The sequence below is a fragment of the Vicugna pacos genome, chromosome 11 (assembly GCF_048564905.1).
Source record: "Vicugna pacos chromosome 11, VicPac4, whole genome shotgun sequence".
Classification (NCBI taxonomy): Eukaryota; Metazoa; Chordata; class Mammalia; order Artiodactyla; family Camelidae; genus Vicugna; species Vicugna pacos.
In genome coordinates this window covers 71,055,243-71,072,489 of record NC_132997.1, presented here as the reverse complement: position 1 = coordinate 71,072,489, position 17,247 = coordinate 71,055,243, and the positions used below count along the sequence as shown (strand labels likewise).

Sequence of the window (17,247 nt, the reverse complement as noted above, 5' to 3'; positions counted from 1 at the left end):
TGCAGGATTTCCTAAAATTATCTAACCATAATTTACTTTCTTCATGATTAACTATTCCAAACAACAGTAGTTTAGGAAATGCTGCTTTATTTAAGTTCTGTTTTATATTAAGTCATTGCTGATCACTCAGTTAAGATGTATACTGCCTTTGTCTAAATTCTTATAATTCCTTTGTCCAAAATATTTCTTTATATATAAAAGAAAAAGCAGTTGGTTTTGGAGCAATGACATTTCTTAGAAATAGCTTTTATTATTTTAGTATCCCAAGGTAAATCAAGAAATATTTGTATTGGTTACACTTTTACTTAAGAAGGAAGAGGAACGTGTCATGTATTTTTAGAAATACTCTCAACAAAAATAATGGAAATAAAAAGTTTACTGCTTTTAAAGAATGTTTGTTTATATGGAACATTAATTTATGTGGAATATCCCAATTCCTAATAAGGTGTTTCTGTACACCAAAAAATGTTTTTGAATATAGCTGAATAATTTGCATTCACGTATACAACATTTATTGACTGTTTACTATATGCTAGGAATAGGATTAGCAATGGATGTACAGCAGTGAACAAAAAAGGCACGATTCTTGTCTTTATGGGATTGTAGCTTAGCTTTTTTTTTATGTTGCCTGTATTATTATGAATACTTACTCTAGACTTGCTTTATTTTTTAAAATACCTTTGATGTGGTGAGGGTATAGTTAGGTCGATATTTTAAAACCTCAACCCTACAACTAATTTGTTAATGAGGAATAGCATGACCCATGAAATGTAAGCACATGGTTAACTGAGGCACAATAGAGCCCATTTTACTTGTATATTAGAAACATGAATCATTTATGCCTCAAAGTCTTGTGTTTTATAATTACTTTACATTAAAATGCCATGAGATCCAATTCTCTTCAACAAATGGTGCTGGGTCAATTGGATAACCATATGGAACAAAATGAATCTTGAACCTTACACCGCATACCATGCACAAAAATCAATTCCAGATGGATTGTAAACCTAAATGTGAATGGTAAAACAATAAAACTTTTAGAAGAAAATATAATTTCAGTGGTAGGCAAAGACTTCTTAAACAGGACATTAAAGGGAACTGACCATGAAGGGAAAAATAATGAAATGGATTTCATTAAAATTATTAACTTCTATTCATCAAAAGTCACCACTAAGAGTGAATAGACATGCTACAGAGCAGAAGATATCTGCAGTACATACAGCTGACAAAGAACTCATATTCAGAATACATGAGAACTTCTACAAATCAATAAGAAGTAGACAATCCACTAGAAACAAATGGCAGAAAACCTGAAAAGGTTACAAAAGAGGATGTTCAAATAGACAACAGATGAATGAAAAGAAGTTCAAGTTTATAAGTCATCAAGGAAATGTAGATTAAGACTACAAGGTAAAACTACTGTATACCCACTGGAATGGCTGAAAAGGAAGAGACAAATAATAATCAAATGATGACAAGGATGCAGAGCAACAAGAATTCTTCCACACTGCTGCCTGAAGTATGAAGAAATACTCTTGCTTTCGAAAACAGCTTCACAGTATCTATGAAAACTGATCATGTATCTACCCCTCTGTTTCAGCAATTACACTCCTAGGTAAATACTTCAAAAAAAATGTGTGCATATGTTCACCAAAAAACATGCAAAAGAATATCATGTTAGCACAATCTGTAACATAAAGCTGGAATCAATTCATATGTTCATCAACAGCAGAATGTATAAATTATGGCGTATTTATATAATGGCAGACTACACAGCAAAGGGAATGTAAGAACCATAGCCACATGCAACATGGATAAATTTCACAAACATAATCTTGAGCAAAAGAAGGCAGAACCAAAAAGTTAATATTGCATGATTCCATGTTTACACAGTTTAAAGTCAGATAAAATTTATCTGTGGTGTTAAAAGTCATCACAGTTGTTATCCTTTGAGAGGGAGAAGTGCAGTGAGGGGTGAGGCTCTCTTCTGAGGTACTTACTGGTCAAGTTCTTGTTCTCAATTTGGGTGTTACAGAGATGTATTCACTTTGTCAAAAATCAGCAACAGTATCCTTATGATTTGCCTAAATGTATGTCATACTTCAATAACACATTTATTTGAAAAATGCTATGAGATCCAAATATATTCTGCACAATACAAATTCTTTCTCGAATTCTCTACACATAGTTCAGAGGAATTAGCACTCCTCTTTTCCCTAGTTTACCCAAAGCAAAATACTTGAAAATGGGAACTAATCCTAGATACAGAAAGAAAAATTATGATTTTTATGGCATAGGACTGTAATAGGCAGAAGACAACAGAAGAAGAAAAGAACTCAGTTACAGGCTAATCAGAATCACATACTTGATTTTCTCTACAAAGGTATACCCCTCTAAGGCTTTAGACTAAATATTCCCAGATTTTTTAAAGGCTTTTCATATGACAAGGGATCTGTCCCTCACTGCCCTTGTAATTCTCTCTTACGTGCTCTCCAATTTGTAAGCATCCACACCATCACGCAATACTCAAGGCACGGTCTTAACAACCCCAAAGCACAGCGCTCTAACCAGATACCACACTTTCATGAACACAGTCTAAGAATTCCCAGCATATTGTTGGTTCATTTGGAGGTTAACTAAAACAACCAAATCTTTTTCATAATATAAGTCAGATTTCCTACATCCTGTATTTTTAAAAATTTTACTTTAAAAAAGTTACGTACAGCGCTTAGTATTCTCCTTGCTAAATTTAACTTTGCTGGCTTTGGCTTATCACTCAAGCCTACTGAGAGCACTTTGATTCTGTCTTCTATCATCTTAGGTAACTCTCCTAGCTTTGTGTAATCTATACATATAATTCATATTTCTTCTATGTATTTATCCAATTTATTAGTTTAAAAATATGTTTATCCTAAACTGTCAAAGACAGACATCTAGAGGGTGCTGCCAGAATCTTGACTTAAAGCAGCATTTCACAAAGTATGTTTCATGTAATACAACCCAAAATTAGTAAGGGAGGTGTTCTGTGATGAGTTTAGGTAATGCTGGGTTACTGCACAATTTCTTAGTCCTTACAATTCTAACGCACATGGTAAGTCTCTAAGAGGGGATTAGAGTATAAAGTGTTTCCCAAACTTACCTGACTTGGAAGCTTTTTTAAAGAAATTTCTTTTCTCATCTTGAGAAATCAGTGTTCCTAGAAAGACACTTTGGGAAATACTGCTCTAGGGTAATAATGACAGATTAGCCAACATTCTTTGGGCAAGAGATTGTTTTATTAGCTTCAAACCCACCTAACTGCATTATTACCTAACCGACTTCAGCCTCTCCATATTGTCTAAAAGATTATCAAGATACTGTCAAATGCAGCAATAATATCTTGCCAGTCTAACTTATCACAAAGTGAAACAGGACCGAGTAAAGAGGATTTAGCATTAGGATTATTAGTGAGCCATGGATGTTCAGTCTACTGTGAGAATTATGCTCAATAAGAAGCTATGAAGGTGAGGATATTTTTTTAACTTTCCCATTAAGTTGGCTACATTTAAAAAGTTTTGGTAATTAAAAACTAATCCATAGTTTCCTGGAAAATTCATTTATATGAACCACCTCATTTTCCAGTGATATTTAGTGAAATCTTGCTATGTATTAAGAATGAGTTATTTTAAAAAGTATCACTGAATAATGTATATTATATAGAGTCATAATAAAAAGTTCAAAATTTTTAAGGTTTTCATACATCGTCAAAAGAATTTCACATATTTTGAAATCCTTTTGAAAAGATTATATTTAACTAAAGAGACAGTGTTTATAAAAGAAAACAGATATGCTTAAGTATATCAAAGTCCTTCATCATTTAGCGACCTAATTTCAGAACTGGGGGTAGAAGGATGAGAGGCTTTACTTATAAGAGAAAGTATACACAGACAAATCATGTTCAAACGTCACATTTAAAACTGAGTGAGGCAGTACATTCACATAATGCAGTACCAGTACTGCTAATCCTCCACATTGTCTATTAGGGCAGTAGGCCTCAAATGTTGTTGAGATAACTGGCTTCCATTAGCAAGCATGTGATTGGCAGGATGATAAAGTCTTTTCACTCACAGGTCAGCTATTTCCTTTTCTTAGAAGAGGGCAATTCTGATGATCCATCTTTTAGCTACAGTCTCTCATTGAGTCCCAATTCTCTTGCCTTCAGCTTTGATATGGTTCTAACTTTCCTCTTGTATCAGCTCATACTTGTCATCAACTCCTCTATTCAGAACAGCAAATATCAGGAGTTTGACCTCAGGGCAAAGTCCGGGTGGGCAGGTAAAATTTGACCACTGGACCTACTTCCTAATCTTTCATACCCAGCAATTCATGAAGCAGTATCAAATTCAAACTAAAAAACAGAAGCATGACCCCTTATAAGCACTATGAAAAGGGCTCTTTTGCCTTTCTAAGTATACTTGAAAAGAACTGTCAGCTGCCCTATTAAGACAGAAATGGATCACAGACCAGAAAAAAAAAGAAGGAAAAGTGCAGAAATCCAACTGATATGTAAATAAAAGTGTTAGCACCCTCTTTATGTTTGGTGATATACAACTTCACATAAAAGTGTTAAAATAATACTCTATTAAATATCTTTATGAAGTCAGGAACATAAAAACACTACTGAAACTTTAAGGCACCCTTATTTAAATAATCACTGCTAACTGATACAAAAAAAATTGTATCACCTCATATAAGACTTAAAGTTTCAAGACTAATTTTATTTTTGGCCAATTCCCATGCTTGGTATTTCACCACTAAACTGTTTGTAAGCTAATTTGAAAAACAAACATAGGTGAAAAATAACTATTGTCATTAAGTTCTTAAAACCAGGCCTCTGAAATCATAAAATTCAAATTATATCCCAGTAGTCCAGGAGCTAAAGACAAGAATTAGCTGCATCTTCTTGTTTTAGAATACAGAAATACAAGATGGTATGATTTAATTTTAACATTAATAATCAGGGAAACTAATTTTAAGCCCCCTTTAAGACTAGAAAAATTAGTACATAAAATTAGCTCATCAAAATTTTCTATCCATTACTCACTTCCACTGCATACTAACTACCATACTTTAAAATTATATTTTATATTAACTAGCTATTTCTATGTAAATCTTTTAACAGTTCTTTATATTTATTTCAGAGTTTTAAATGTTTCATAATAGACTTTTTTATTCACGTAAAATCTCTTAAAGAAATTACCTTGATGAAGAAATGTCAATCAGGACTTAATGCCTCTAAGAGCACACACTTGATAAGTAAATTCAACCAAAAAGATTTGAGATGTTTATTAATATTTATAAGCATGCCTTCATAACAATTCCCTAGTGAGCTATATGCTTATAAAGAGGACTTCTTTGCTGTCAAATGATGATTGTCTTTGAAGGAAGAAAATACCTGGGCTCAGAGATTTAATCTGCTTTGAATGAACCACTTATTTGGACAAATCAAAGAACAGGATCTTTACCAACAGCTTTATAAATTATGTGAACCTATCCACAACCCCACGATCCCATGAGATTACCAACCAGTTAACAGCATAAAAATTCATACAAAACTGAGAAAATAGCACACAATAAATTTCAATTTTTCTGTGAACATATTTACATATGGAGGGGAAGGGTAAAACTCAAGTGGTAGAGTGCATGCCTAGCATGCACAAAGTCCTGGGTTCAATCCCCAGAATCTTCTCTAAAAATAAATAAGTCAGCCTAATTACCTCCTCCTTCCACGAAAGAAAAAAAAAGGGTATATATAATAGGAGCTATCTTCAAATCACATACTTTTTGGATGGGAGAACATAATCATGTAAGTGGCCATAACCTAATTTGGAAATGAATATACAGTCAAACCTATTTCCAACTTGCTAAAGGACTCAGTTTTTTATATTAGATCATCTTGTTCAGGGCAATAGGACAGCAACAGAGATAACTCCTTCTTAAGAAAATGGATCTCTCTTCAATAGTAAGAATATCTTCTGGTAATGAAATGAAGTTCAGAATCCACTTTCTTCATTTTCTACTATCTTCCCAAACTTGGTAAAGCTAACCATCTGTAGATCTAGGTCATCCATAATAGTGTTCCTTGTTTGCCACAATACATGAGCACTGATTGTAAGCAGAAATAAATGTGAAAACATTTTATATACTCCGTGCTTTACAGATATAGTTGGGAGACAGGAATGGCTTTTTCAATTTCCTTCCAAACTTGACTTGAAATACCATTTATTTCCACATGATTCACTGTGTTTTAAGTATTCCTAACTAATTTGTGAGTGTTTTGCTTCTCTAAAGGATTGTTAAGCTCCATAAGGATGAAACTATCTCTTATGTTATCTTTGTTTCTATTTCAACCACATCTCCCCTCTCCAAATAATCAGTCCCTAGTATTTCATAAATACTTATTGAACATTGGCTTGGAATTAGCAAAACCAGCTCTGTGTTCAAATATTTAATGAAATCAGAGCTCCTTAAACTGCTCAAATTGGTCCTGTTTCAAACATCACTTGGAAGAGTCTATTCATACCAATCAATGGTGGAGCCCCATCTTCGGTCATCTCCATCCCCCAAAGGGAATGGGACCATTAATAGACTGATATCACAGTGGATTTCTTTTAATTCCATCTCCATTTGGTTCTTCTTGCCAAGGGCATCAGTCACTCCTGCTGTCAGTCCTAGCACTCCTGAGCCCTCTAACTTGGATCCACCCCTCCTCCACACTCTTGTGCCTCTCAGCTTTATTAAGCTCCTTAATCCTAGGATTAAGAAAGAAAAAGGAGGAGGAGGGAGGGGGAAGAAAGGAATAAGAAGAAAAATTATGAGGGATATGGAAAAGGGTAATAGGAAGAAAATAAAGAAAATGATAATAGAGAAGTTAAAGAGTAGTAAAAAGAATAGAAGAGATTTTTAAATTATTATACTTGTTACTACACTTAGAGTTATGTGACCAGAAAAGAATTATGTAAATGTGTAATTACCTTTTTAAAATTAGCCTTATCCTTCTTTCTGGAGGCATACAGAAAAATTATAAAAACAGCATTCTTTACCACTGACAACATTTTAAACAAGGCGCTCCTTTCTAGGTTATAATAATTTACATTTAACTTGGATCCTAACACTAAGGTTATACTATCAATTTTCATATGTGACCATGAAAACATTAAGAAATAACTTAAATTTCAAGTACTATTAAGCCAAAGTGTTAAGTTTCTATTTAGTCATGTGTTTGGCAGGTAATGATTAAGTTAAACATTCAATGATAAGAATGCCCCATGAAGTTGAGAAACTGAATGGATATAGGCTCAGAGAGGAGGACCAAATACATAGCTATCAAAGAAGCAGTTTTCTAAAGAAAAGTTGTTTCAAGGCAAGCAAGCATTCCTGCAGCATTAAAAAAAAAAGGCAAGATGCAGAAGGTAACAAATGAGAAGTACATTATTACACCTTACTTGTCTGAGGTCAATGAATGCTAGCTGCAGGGTATCCCCCTGGAATCCTGGCACAGGCTCAGAGCTGGCAAACACTATTGAAAAAAAAAAAAAAAGAATAAAAACAAGATTGCAAAGTATACAAGGGTTTAACTGCTAAATTAATTTCTACTCATTACAAGTATAATATTTACAAGTAATCATTTCAAATAAAGACTATTTAAACCTTCAATTTTCCCTACTGAGAAATGTTCTCCACACCCATTACCACAAATATTTTAATAATTTTAAACTTCCAATCTGCCGTTTAATTACTGTAATCCTTAATTACAATAAATTTTAAATGGTTATCCTACAAAAGTTCAAGAGTAGTAATATACTTCAATCAAGAAAAGTTTTCTGACTCTTTTTAGCCTTAGGTGAATGATTATAGAAGCATTTTGAAATTATACCAATTGCATGGCTGTCAACATACTTCAAAACATCTGCTTTGTTACAGAATATGCTCTATAGAAATCCTACTTATAGCTAACAGCAATAATAGACGGTCATGTAAGAAGTCAGCTTTATCTGCAGACAACAGGTAAAATGTTCCAAGTAGCAAAATGAGGATGAGGCAGGAATGTCTTCTCATTTCTTTTAATTTTTTTTTCCATAACAGAATCCCACCTCTTTAAAAACTAAAATATCTTAAGACAAAATATATGTCTTAAGATTTCTTAAGACAGATTTCTTAATAGGTTAAAATAAAAAATATTTTGAAAGATTTTTTTCAACTTTTTTGTACTTAAAAAATTTAACACAAGTAACAATCTGAAGACAATGTGAACACTAGTTATTTTGAAAATGAAAGCCTTGTGGCTCATAAAAAAAGACCCTATCATTTTACACACAAGTTTCTCTGATACAAATAAGAATGCCTACCACCACTCTCACTCTTCATTAATATATGAGTTTTCTTAGAGAGTATTACAGACTTTCCACTTTTGAATTTATCTGAGGCAGTATTTTAGAAACCTTAAATTTTCAGCTATAGGCTGCAAATCTTGGAATAACAAAAATAAGTTTAGTGTATTAAGTGTGAAATATAGTTTAGCAAGGCTCAAAATCAACAATTAAAAACAATAAATACATGAGAGCCTAGCACAGCTTAATTTATTTGGCATGTTTGGGGAATGAAGAGTTCAAATTAAGTTTTGTTATTGATGTTTTTAAGATGATAATTTTTGATTTAAGCATCAAAACTTTTTAAACACTTTTTTTTATTGAGCTATAGTCATTTTCCAAAACTTTTTAAAAAATCGTAACATTTTTAATAAAATTTTAAACTGCATCATAATACTTTCCTTGTCTTTTTTTTTTTAGTATACAAAATACTACATAATTTTTTTTAATTCTTTCCAATGATCACCATTAAGAAGACTTTCTATCCTGCACAATAAATTCCCAGGGCTGCTATATTAACAGCTGTTTTCTGTTATATTACATAGCTCAGAATGCTGCGCTGAGTTCTTGTGTCTCGCTTTTATAACTGTTCTGCCTTCTCTCTTGCAGTCTTAAGGTAACGTCTTACTTTCTGCTCTCTCACTCATCTCTTACTATGTTATCTTTAATCTCCTTGAATGGTAAGTCAGCTAATCAATTACTTGAATTGTGTCTAAAGAGCAAATAGGCCTGAGCAAGGTCCTCTCCCACAAGTAAGGTGACTGAGTATCTTTCAGTTACTTAGAGTTACACCATATCCCCCCCTTACTTCCTGATTCTCTGCTAGGCACTGGGTAGTTATGGCCATTAGATAGGTGACTGCATTCACCTTTCTTAGTCCTCCTATTTCCAGAAAACTAAGATTCATTGAGCAAATCTAACCATACTTTTCATTATTTAGTGTAATTTACTCACATCACTGTCTTTTCATACAATGAAAAGTGGAATACTTTCATATTGGGGCAACTCTATCACCTCCTATCATGGCCCAGATAACTGAGTTGCTTTTCTCTAGTAACATCAGATCTTAAATGAAAAATAACAAGCAAAATTCTAATAGCTTAAAAAAAAATTTTTTTCCACCTAAAAAATACTTCTCTTAAGACTATCCAGCATATTGTGGGCTTTTTTGGCCAGTCTCAAGCTACTGTTTCCAAGTAACAGTTAACTATGACTGTCTAGTGGTCTCCAACCAAGGCTGTAAATATTAGCTCAGCTTCTACCATCACCACATACACATATACAGACACACATAAATAAAGACTTCCTATAACACAGAGAGACTTACTTTATACATCAGGCATAAAAATCAACTCAATTTCAACTATACTTCAATTATTATCTATTTAATCTCCCAGAATTTTTCTGCACTGAAAATACTCTATCATTTTTCTTCCCCCTCTCAATTCCTGTTTAAGATACTATAGTTTAATAAGCCTCGTTGCTTGGCATTAAACCAAAGAGCTTAGTGTCAAAATTATAATAGTACCATAAATTTATACAGTACTTTATAGCTTACAAAGCACTTTCTCTTATACCATCTTCTTTGATCATCACAATAACTTATCTGAATAAACAGCAGATGATGGATCACAAAATCTTGCAGCTAGAAGAGACACCTCTCTGAAATAGCTCCAAAAATCCCCTGAAGGCTCAGTTTAAGTCACCCAGTTCTTCATTTTATAGGGCAGAAAAATTAAAAGTGAAGTGATTTGCCCAAGATCACAGAGCTAATTCAGATTTCCTGACATTCAAATCATCGATCCAGAATCTGATTAAGTACTCAGCCTCTCATCTTTTATCTCATCTCTCCTAAGAACCTAATCAACATGGAAGTGAAACTCACTAGTTTATAGCTCTCAGGTCCTTTTCTCAAATGTTTTTTAGGGATAGGAGGTTTCATATTTTTCCCTTTACTTCTTTAGAACTCAAATGCAGTCAATTCTGTTCTTTCTAACTTCTAAAATATCTTGAGTCTGAATCTGTCTCTACCTTAGTTCAAGCTATCATCATTTCTTGCTTGGATTACTGAAATATACACTCTTATCTGATCTCTCTGCTTCTTGTGTACCACCTCTCTACTCACTTCTTCCAGTATAATTTACATAAGATGTAAATATGATTTGTGTCACTTCATAGTTTAACATCTTTCAATGGTTCCCCACCACCTTCACAATAAAGCAAGACAAATAAGGTCCTTTATAACCTGGTCTTTGTTTATCTCTCTAGCCTCATCTCTTAACCACATCTCTAGGGGCACCTAAAACTCCTTCCATTCCAAACTACTTGCACTTCCCTGTATATGCTACAGACTCTTTCCACAGTACCTCTGATCCTTCTGCTTGGAGGATCCTTCTGCTTGGATCATCCTTCCACTCCTTTTCTACTGGATAACTCTTACTTATCCTTCCATTCAGTCACCATCTTCCAAGAAAGACTTCCATTACCCTACAGGGTGGGTTAGGTTCCTCCTCTGGGATCTCACTGCAACTCCTATGCACAGCCTAACTACATTACCCATTTTGCTATCTTATAATTGTTTATCTGTCTGGGTCTTCCTACTAGACCATGAACTCCCTGATGGTAATACATTTCCATTTTTACATACCTATCACCTAGTACAATGCCTGATACATAATGAGTAGTCAATGAAAGTTTCTTAAATGAACGAAGGAAAACTGAACAAATAAATTCTACGGGGATGTCATCCAGTCCTGGTAAGTGATATATTATCTAGCTTACTGATTAGATCTAGAATGATGTTGTCCAACAGAACTTTCTTCAATAATACAAATGTTCTATGTCTGAGCTGAACTGAATTTTTAGTTTTATTTAATTTTAACAGTCACATATTACTACTGGACAGTGGAAATCTAGAACATTCTGTGCATGTTTAGTGTATTTATCTCAAAATAATTGAGGGTGGGTGAGAATACTCCAGATGTTTCCTTCAGCTAAAACTAAATTGTGACTTCTTCCACTAAACAAGAAGCTCATGGGAAGTAGGATTTTTTTTTACCTTTATATATGCCATGCCTGGTATACAAGAAATATTCAGTGAATGTTTTGAATGAATGAATAACAATACAAATAACATATATATATTTCTTATTTTTCGCTAGAACATGAAACTTAATAATAACAAATGATTCCAAGTTTTAAAATACTTTAAAGATTAGAGACGGAGGTGTCATCTTACTCGGAAGCGAATATCAGCCTAACTGGGAAGATATGGCTGAATTAATTTAAATGAAATTGAAAGCAAAAAATAATACATGCTGCGTAAGCTGTGTATTATAATGATAAAAAAATCTTCCAAACTGGCAATCTATGAAGTTTTAAGAAAATAAATACACAGTATCTGTAGGCAAAAATGCAAATTATTTGTAAATATAACAAAACTTTAAGAAGGAAAATAGGCCCTTCCTGCCCTTGGGATCTATGCATAGATGTACAGGGCTTGTATAGGGGGAATGAAGATGGCTAAGAAGTTAGGCTGTAAGTATTTATTCTGGTATGAAAATATAAACCTCTGAAATTAAATGCAGAGGGAGTAAGTTCTTCAACAATCTTGTCCTAGGCAGACAGTTAACTTTCCTGTAAGGTAGAGAATGTGGATTATTTGGAAAACATCTACACAGGGTAGGAACAACTGCCATGGACTAGGGGGCAGGGGAAGAAAGAGTATCTATGGAGCCATAAGAGTAATTGACCAAAAGATAGACGAAAGATTGAAAAGGAGAGTGAGGAGGGTGAGGAGGCTAGGCCAAATAAAGTCTCAGGACTTCACTTGTGGATAACAAGGCAAGGACATATAAAATGGAATAATTCTGAAACAAAATAGATGACTAAATACAAACACCAATAGTATGCATACTGAAGATACTTCTCATAATTCCATTTCTTCCTAGATCTGAAGATTTAAAGTAGCCAGTTAGAACCCAGATTTTGGCTAGGCAACGTATTCTATGTGGACCAGATGTATCATTAGAAGGGATGACGAAGAGCACCATCTAGTGGTCTTGCTGGTGGTGAAGAATTCAGACCTGGGAGTCAGGGGTCTTGTTAGACTTCTTTATGCTTACACTTTGTTACAAGTGACTGGCAGCAGGGGAATGGAAGCCCCGAGGACCAACTGCCTCTCTACATTCATCAACCAACTCTTATATAACGTAGTATCCCGCTCCCTTTCTTGAAAAAGGCAAAGTAGCCTCAATCTGATACCCTAAATGTCATTAAAACCAGGAACAAATTCAAGTAGGCAGGTAGTATAATAGTATACAGCTTACTTTTTAAAAAAGATATTGGAAAGGGGAAGGTATAGCTCAGTGGTAGAGTGGGTGCTTAACATGTACGAGGTCCTGGGTTCAATCCCCAGTACCTCCACTTAAAAAATAAATAAATAACATTTTAAAAAAGATACTGACATATCCTCTGAAACTATCCACATGGTTTTCCTTGAATCCTTTTATTTTGGGGTTTGGACCTTTTTAAAGGCTAGAATTAGAGACCCTGAAGTCAGACATATACATACAAAAAAAATCTGTAGAGACTTCTTTTTTTGAGGTGGACCAAGTCTTTATCCAAATGAAAAAAGACCAAGGCCTTCAAACCCAGATACTCACCTATTCCTCAATAACTCTCCACTGAAAGAGGTACCAGTGCTTCTCAACCTAGAGCTTTTTTAGTGCCTATGAACTTAGGATGTTAAACTCTTAGGAACTAATAATCTCAGTTAGGTATTTTGTGTAGAATACATGAAAAAGTACATTCTAGACCTATTTTGGGTACTTCAAATATTTCTGATTGCCTCATGCTTTGGAAACGTTGTTATTTGGTTAGAGATGAGAACGATTTCTGAGATACCTCAGAAACTTAAGAGGACACGTTTATCTTTTCCTCTGTACAGTTGCATTTGAAAGATACCTTATATTGAGACCCAATGTATAACAGGTGTTTAATAAAACAAAAGCACATACACAGATTTAGAACATCAGCTTCATGCCAAGCTTGGCAAATGCTCTTCCAACTAAGTGCTTTCTCTTGAACTTATACAAAATCTGTAATGGGATCAAAGGTTCAATGCAGCTTTCAGAGGGGCTACATTTGCAATTCCAAATGGATGCCTTCCTGACTTCTCCAACCAAGTAATTACAGAAGTATTATTGGTTATGGTCAAGTGAACCAAAAATATCCACTTCATTTATGCATAGAGCCAATCTACACAACTTTTTATGTAAATTATGCCTACTTAGCCTCTCTCACACTTTTCTTTTTGGAATTTAACAACTTACAATCATATTTATTAGTGCAGTTGTATAATGAATGCCTCTTCACTGAGCCTAAACTCCAAGCGAGTTAGGACCTTTTCTGTTTTGTTTACCACTGTATCCTCTAAATGCCAAGCGCATAGTAGATATGAAGGAATTAACGTACGACTCCAAAGTCATACACTCTTCTTTGCCTTAAATTTTACTACCTCTGAATCCTAGAATTAGGATTTATCTTGGAAATTATCAATTTCAAATCTCGTATTTCACAGGAAAAATAAAGGCCTCTCAAATGTTAAACTGTTTGTCCAAAGCCACTTGCCCAAATACAGGAAGAGCCAGCACGAGAACATGGTCTGATGTGCTCAGACCATTTTAAGACTAATTTGAAAGCACTTATGAAAAAAATTCTATATAAGTTCACATGATTCCACATCCCTGAACTCAGACATTTTATTAAGTTTGACCTAGTATGGGTTTAAAAAGAACAACAGTGGAAAAAGATTCAACGAAAAATGACCAGAAGGGGAGTGAAAATAATTCCACAAGAAAATATTAAAAAATTATAACTGTTTTGCTCAGAATGGATGAAGTTAAACAATCATCAAATATGTGAAGAATTTTTATAAATGATAAGTTACGTCTATACTAAGTCAAATGGTCTTGAGTTCAAGTACAGCAGCATCAAGGGGTGGGTATGGCTCAGTGGTGGGGCACATGCTTAGCATGCACAAGGTCCTAGGTTCAATCTCCAGTACCTCCACTGAAAAAAAGTACAGCAGCATCCACTGGCCTTCACTTCTTGGTAACAAATGTAAGAGAACTCTAGAAAAGACAAATGCAGACTACAGAAACTTCTTGATTTGCTCATTTGTTCCTTTATTCAACAAATACACTATGAGCATAGCATTCTGCAGGGTGCCTAAAATTACTGAAACTAGGACCTCGTGCATGCTAAGCCTGCACTCTACCACTGAGCTATATCCATCCTCCCATAACCTATGTTGAATTTAACTACCTATGCTAGGTGATTAAATCTCCTCTTCCCTCTCTCCTCTTCCCATTCCTCTCTTCTTTTCTCTTTCTTTTTCTCCCTCTTCAACCATCCATTCTAACCATGGGATGCATTCTTGGGTCTCTTCTACTGTGTGATTCTCTGATTCTATTCACCTAAATCATTATCAGTTCACTCATTCACTAACTTTTATTCCCTCCTCCAAAATGTCTGGAATCCATCCTCTTCTTTTCATTTTCATTCCCAAAGTCAAGCTCTTTCTATCCTTCACAGGAAAAAGTTCAATAGTCTTTTAACAGGTCTTCCTACTTTGCAGTCTCTCTCTAACTTCAGCTCAATTTCCGTATGACACAGAGTTAACTTAATAAAACACAGATTTCATCAAGTCATTGTCCTGATTTAAAAGCTTCAATGGATCTTTATTGCTTATTAAATAAAGTCCAAGCATTCAGAGGTCTAACTTTTTTCAGTCATATCTTTCAATATTTTCAATCATGCATCTTGTAGTCTAGCCACCCAAGACTGTTTGAAGATTCCCTTAGCAGTCTCTCATCACAGTGCTTTTTGCTTATGCCATTCCTTCTGCTAAGAACACCCTTCCTTGATTTTGGTGAAATCTTACTCATCTGTTAAGATCCTCAAATTTCACTTCTATGACAATCTTCTCAACCCTATGGCATGTAGATTTAATTGCTCCTTCTTTACAAGTAATATATATGTCTATAAAGAATTTATGTTCTATTATAGTCATTTACTTGTCTGTTTCCTCCCTATCCAAAATGTGAGACCTTAGAAGCCTGATTCATCTTTGATTTCCCAGTATATAACAGGTAATAGGTTCCTGTTAAACATTTGAACAAATGAATCTTCCTAAAAATCAGCTGAGTCTCCATGGGAAAAACATTCAGTTATAGACTGAATTTTTTTTTCTTTGTTTTGTTTTCGGGGGGAGGTAATTAGGTTTATTTATTTATTCATTTATTTTAATGGCGGTACTGGGGATTGAACCCAGGACCTCGTGCATGCTGAGCACGTGCTCTACTACTGAGCTACACCCTCCCCCTGAAATTTTATTTTATTTATTTTTAACTTTTATTTTTTGATGGGGAGGAAGTAATCAGTTTTATTTATTTATTTTAACAGAGGTACTGGTGATTGAATCCAGGACCTTGTGCATACAAAGCACATGCTCTACCACCGAGCTATACCCTCCCTGTACAATGAAATTGTAGATCAAGGCAGTTTAACTTGTAAGTATGTGTGTCACAAGGAATACCAAAGAAAAGGGCACAAACACATTGTTTGATAAAACAAGTGAGTACATAAATGGATCAGTTCTAATCTTTCTTTCACCTAATTTTTTCACCACCAGAAAAACAAAAACAAGCAAAAACTAAAAACATGGAGCTGAATAATATGAGAAATGAAATTATTTCTAACTTTCTACCTCTCCTACTTCAGCTGGTTGTGCTATTTGTTTCCACCTGCAGACTGACATTCAAGGCACAGGAAATATATGTAATATTTTTTACAAAGTAATGAGGATGGAAAAATAATCACACAAATACAAGGAAAACTTAACTCAGAATAAAGTCCATTCATGATGCTTATATTTCATGCTCACCTCTTATTGCTTAAATTCTTTGACTTAAGCCTCTTTGGAGATGCCCAGGATTTTGGGTGGTTCATGGTATCTAGTTCCTGATCTCTGCTACCTAACTTTCTTGGACTCTGGATCTCTTACTAGTGTGAAACTAGTAGACTAGTAGGATTTTATGTTAATCCCATGAACTAGTCACAAACTTTAAGTAATGGTTTCTGAGCCTCTTGAAGGGAAAGTAACTACTATGAGTCAATCTGGATTTATGAAGAATCAGAGTAGTATTATCTTCTTCTTTCAAAACTGAAAGTAATTAGACTGGTAGATGAGGAAAATTCAATGGTCATGTAGTCTCCCTATATACCAGTAGTAAGGCACCAGACAAAGTTGCTCATAACTCTGAATTATGATTTAGATTCAAACTATGAGTTAGATTCAATTAGGAATTAGCAACTGGCTGAAAAAAATCTTAAGATATCCAAAATTCTGAATAATGGGTCTAACTCAATATGAACAGATAGATCCATTTAATGCCATGGTTCGCAAACTTTACTGTACATTAACATCACCTGAAGAACATATTTAAAGAGAAACTGCTGTGTCCCATGCCCAGCATTCCCAGCTCAATAGGTAGAGCCCAAGAATTCACACTTCTAACAAGTTCCCAGGTGATATTATTGCTGCTCATCTGGGAACCACGTTTTGAGAACCATGATGTCCTATATATCAAGATACAGATATAAGATTTTGTTCAACATTTTGCTAATGACCTTGTTAAATGTTTTTTTTTAAATTTTTTTTTAACTGAAGTGTAGTTGATTTACAATGTTAGTTTCAGGTGTACAGCAAAGTGACTCAGGTATATGCATACATACATACATATTTTTTCTTCTCAGATTCTTTTCCATTATATGT

At 34.3% G+C, this 17,247-nt stretch overlaps 1 protein-coding gene across 2 annotated transcripts in view; it reads right to left on the bottom strand.

The window, feature by feature from the left end:
* The window catches only part of EXOC6 (exocyst complex component 6), a 181,479-nt gene that overhangs the window by 23,752 nt on the left and 140,480 nt on the right, over positions 1–17,247 (bottom strand). For both annotated transcript variants that reach the window (XM_072971615.1, XM_072971616.1), the window contains exon 20: positions 7,485–7,558. In XM_072971615.1, coding sequence (XP_072827716.1) covers positions 7,485–7,558 — 74 coding nt within the window. The remainder of the gene's footprint in view (positions 1–7,484; positions 7,559–17,247) is intronic.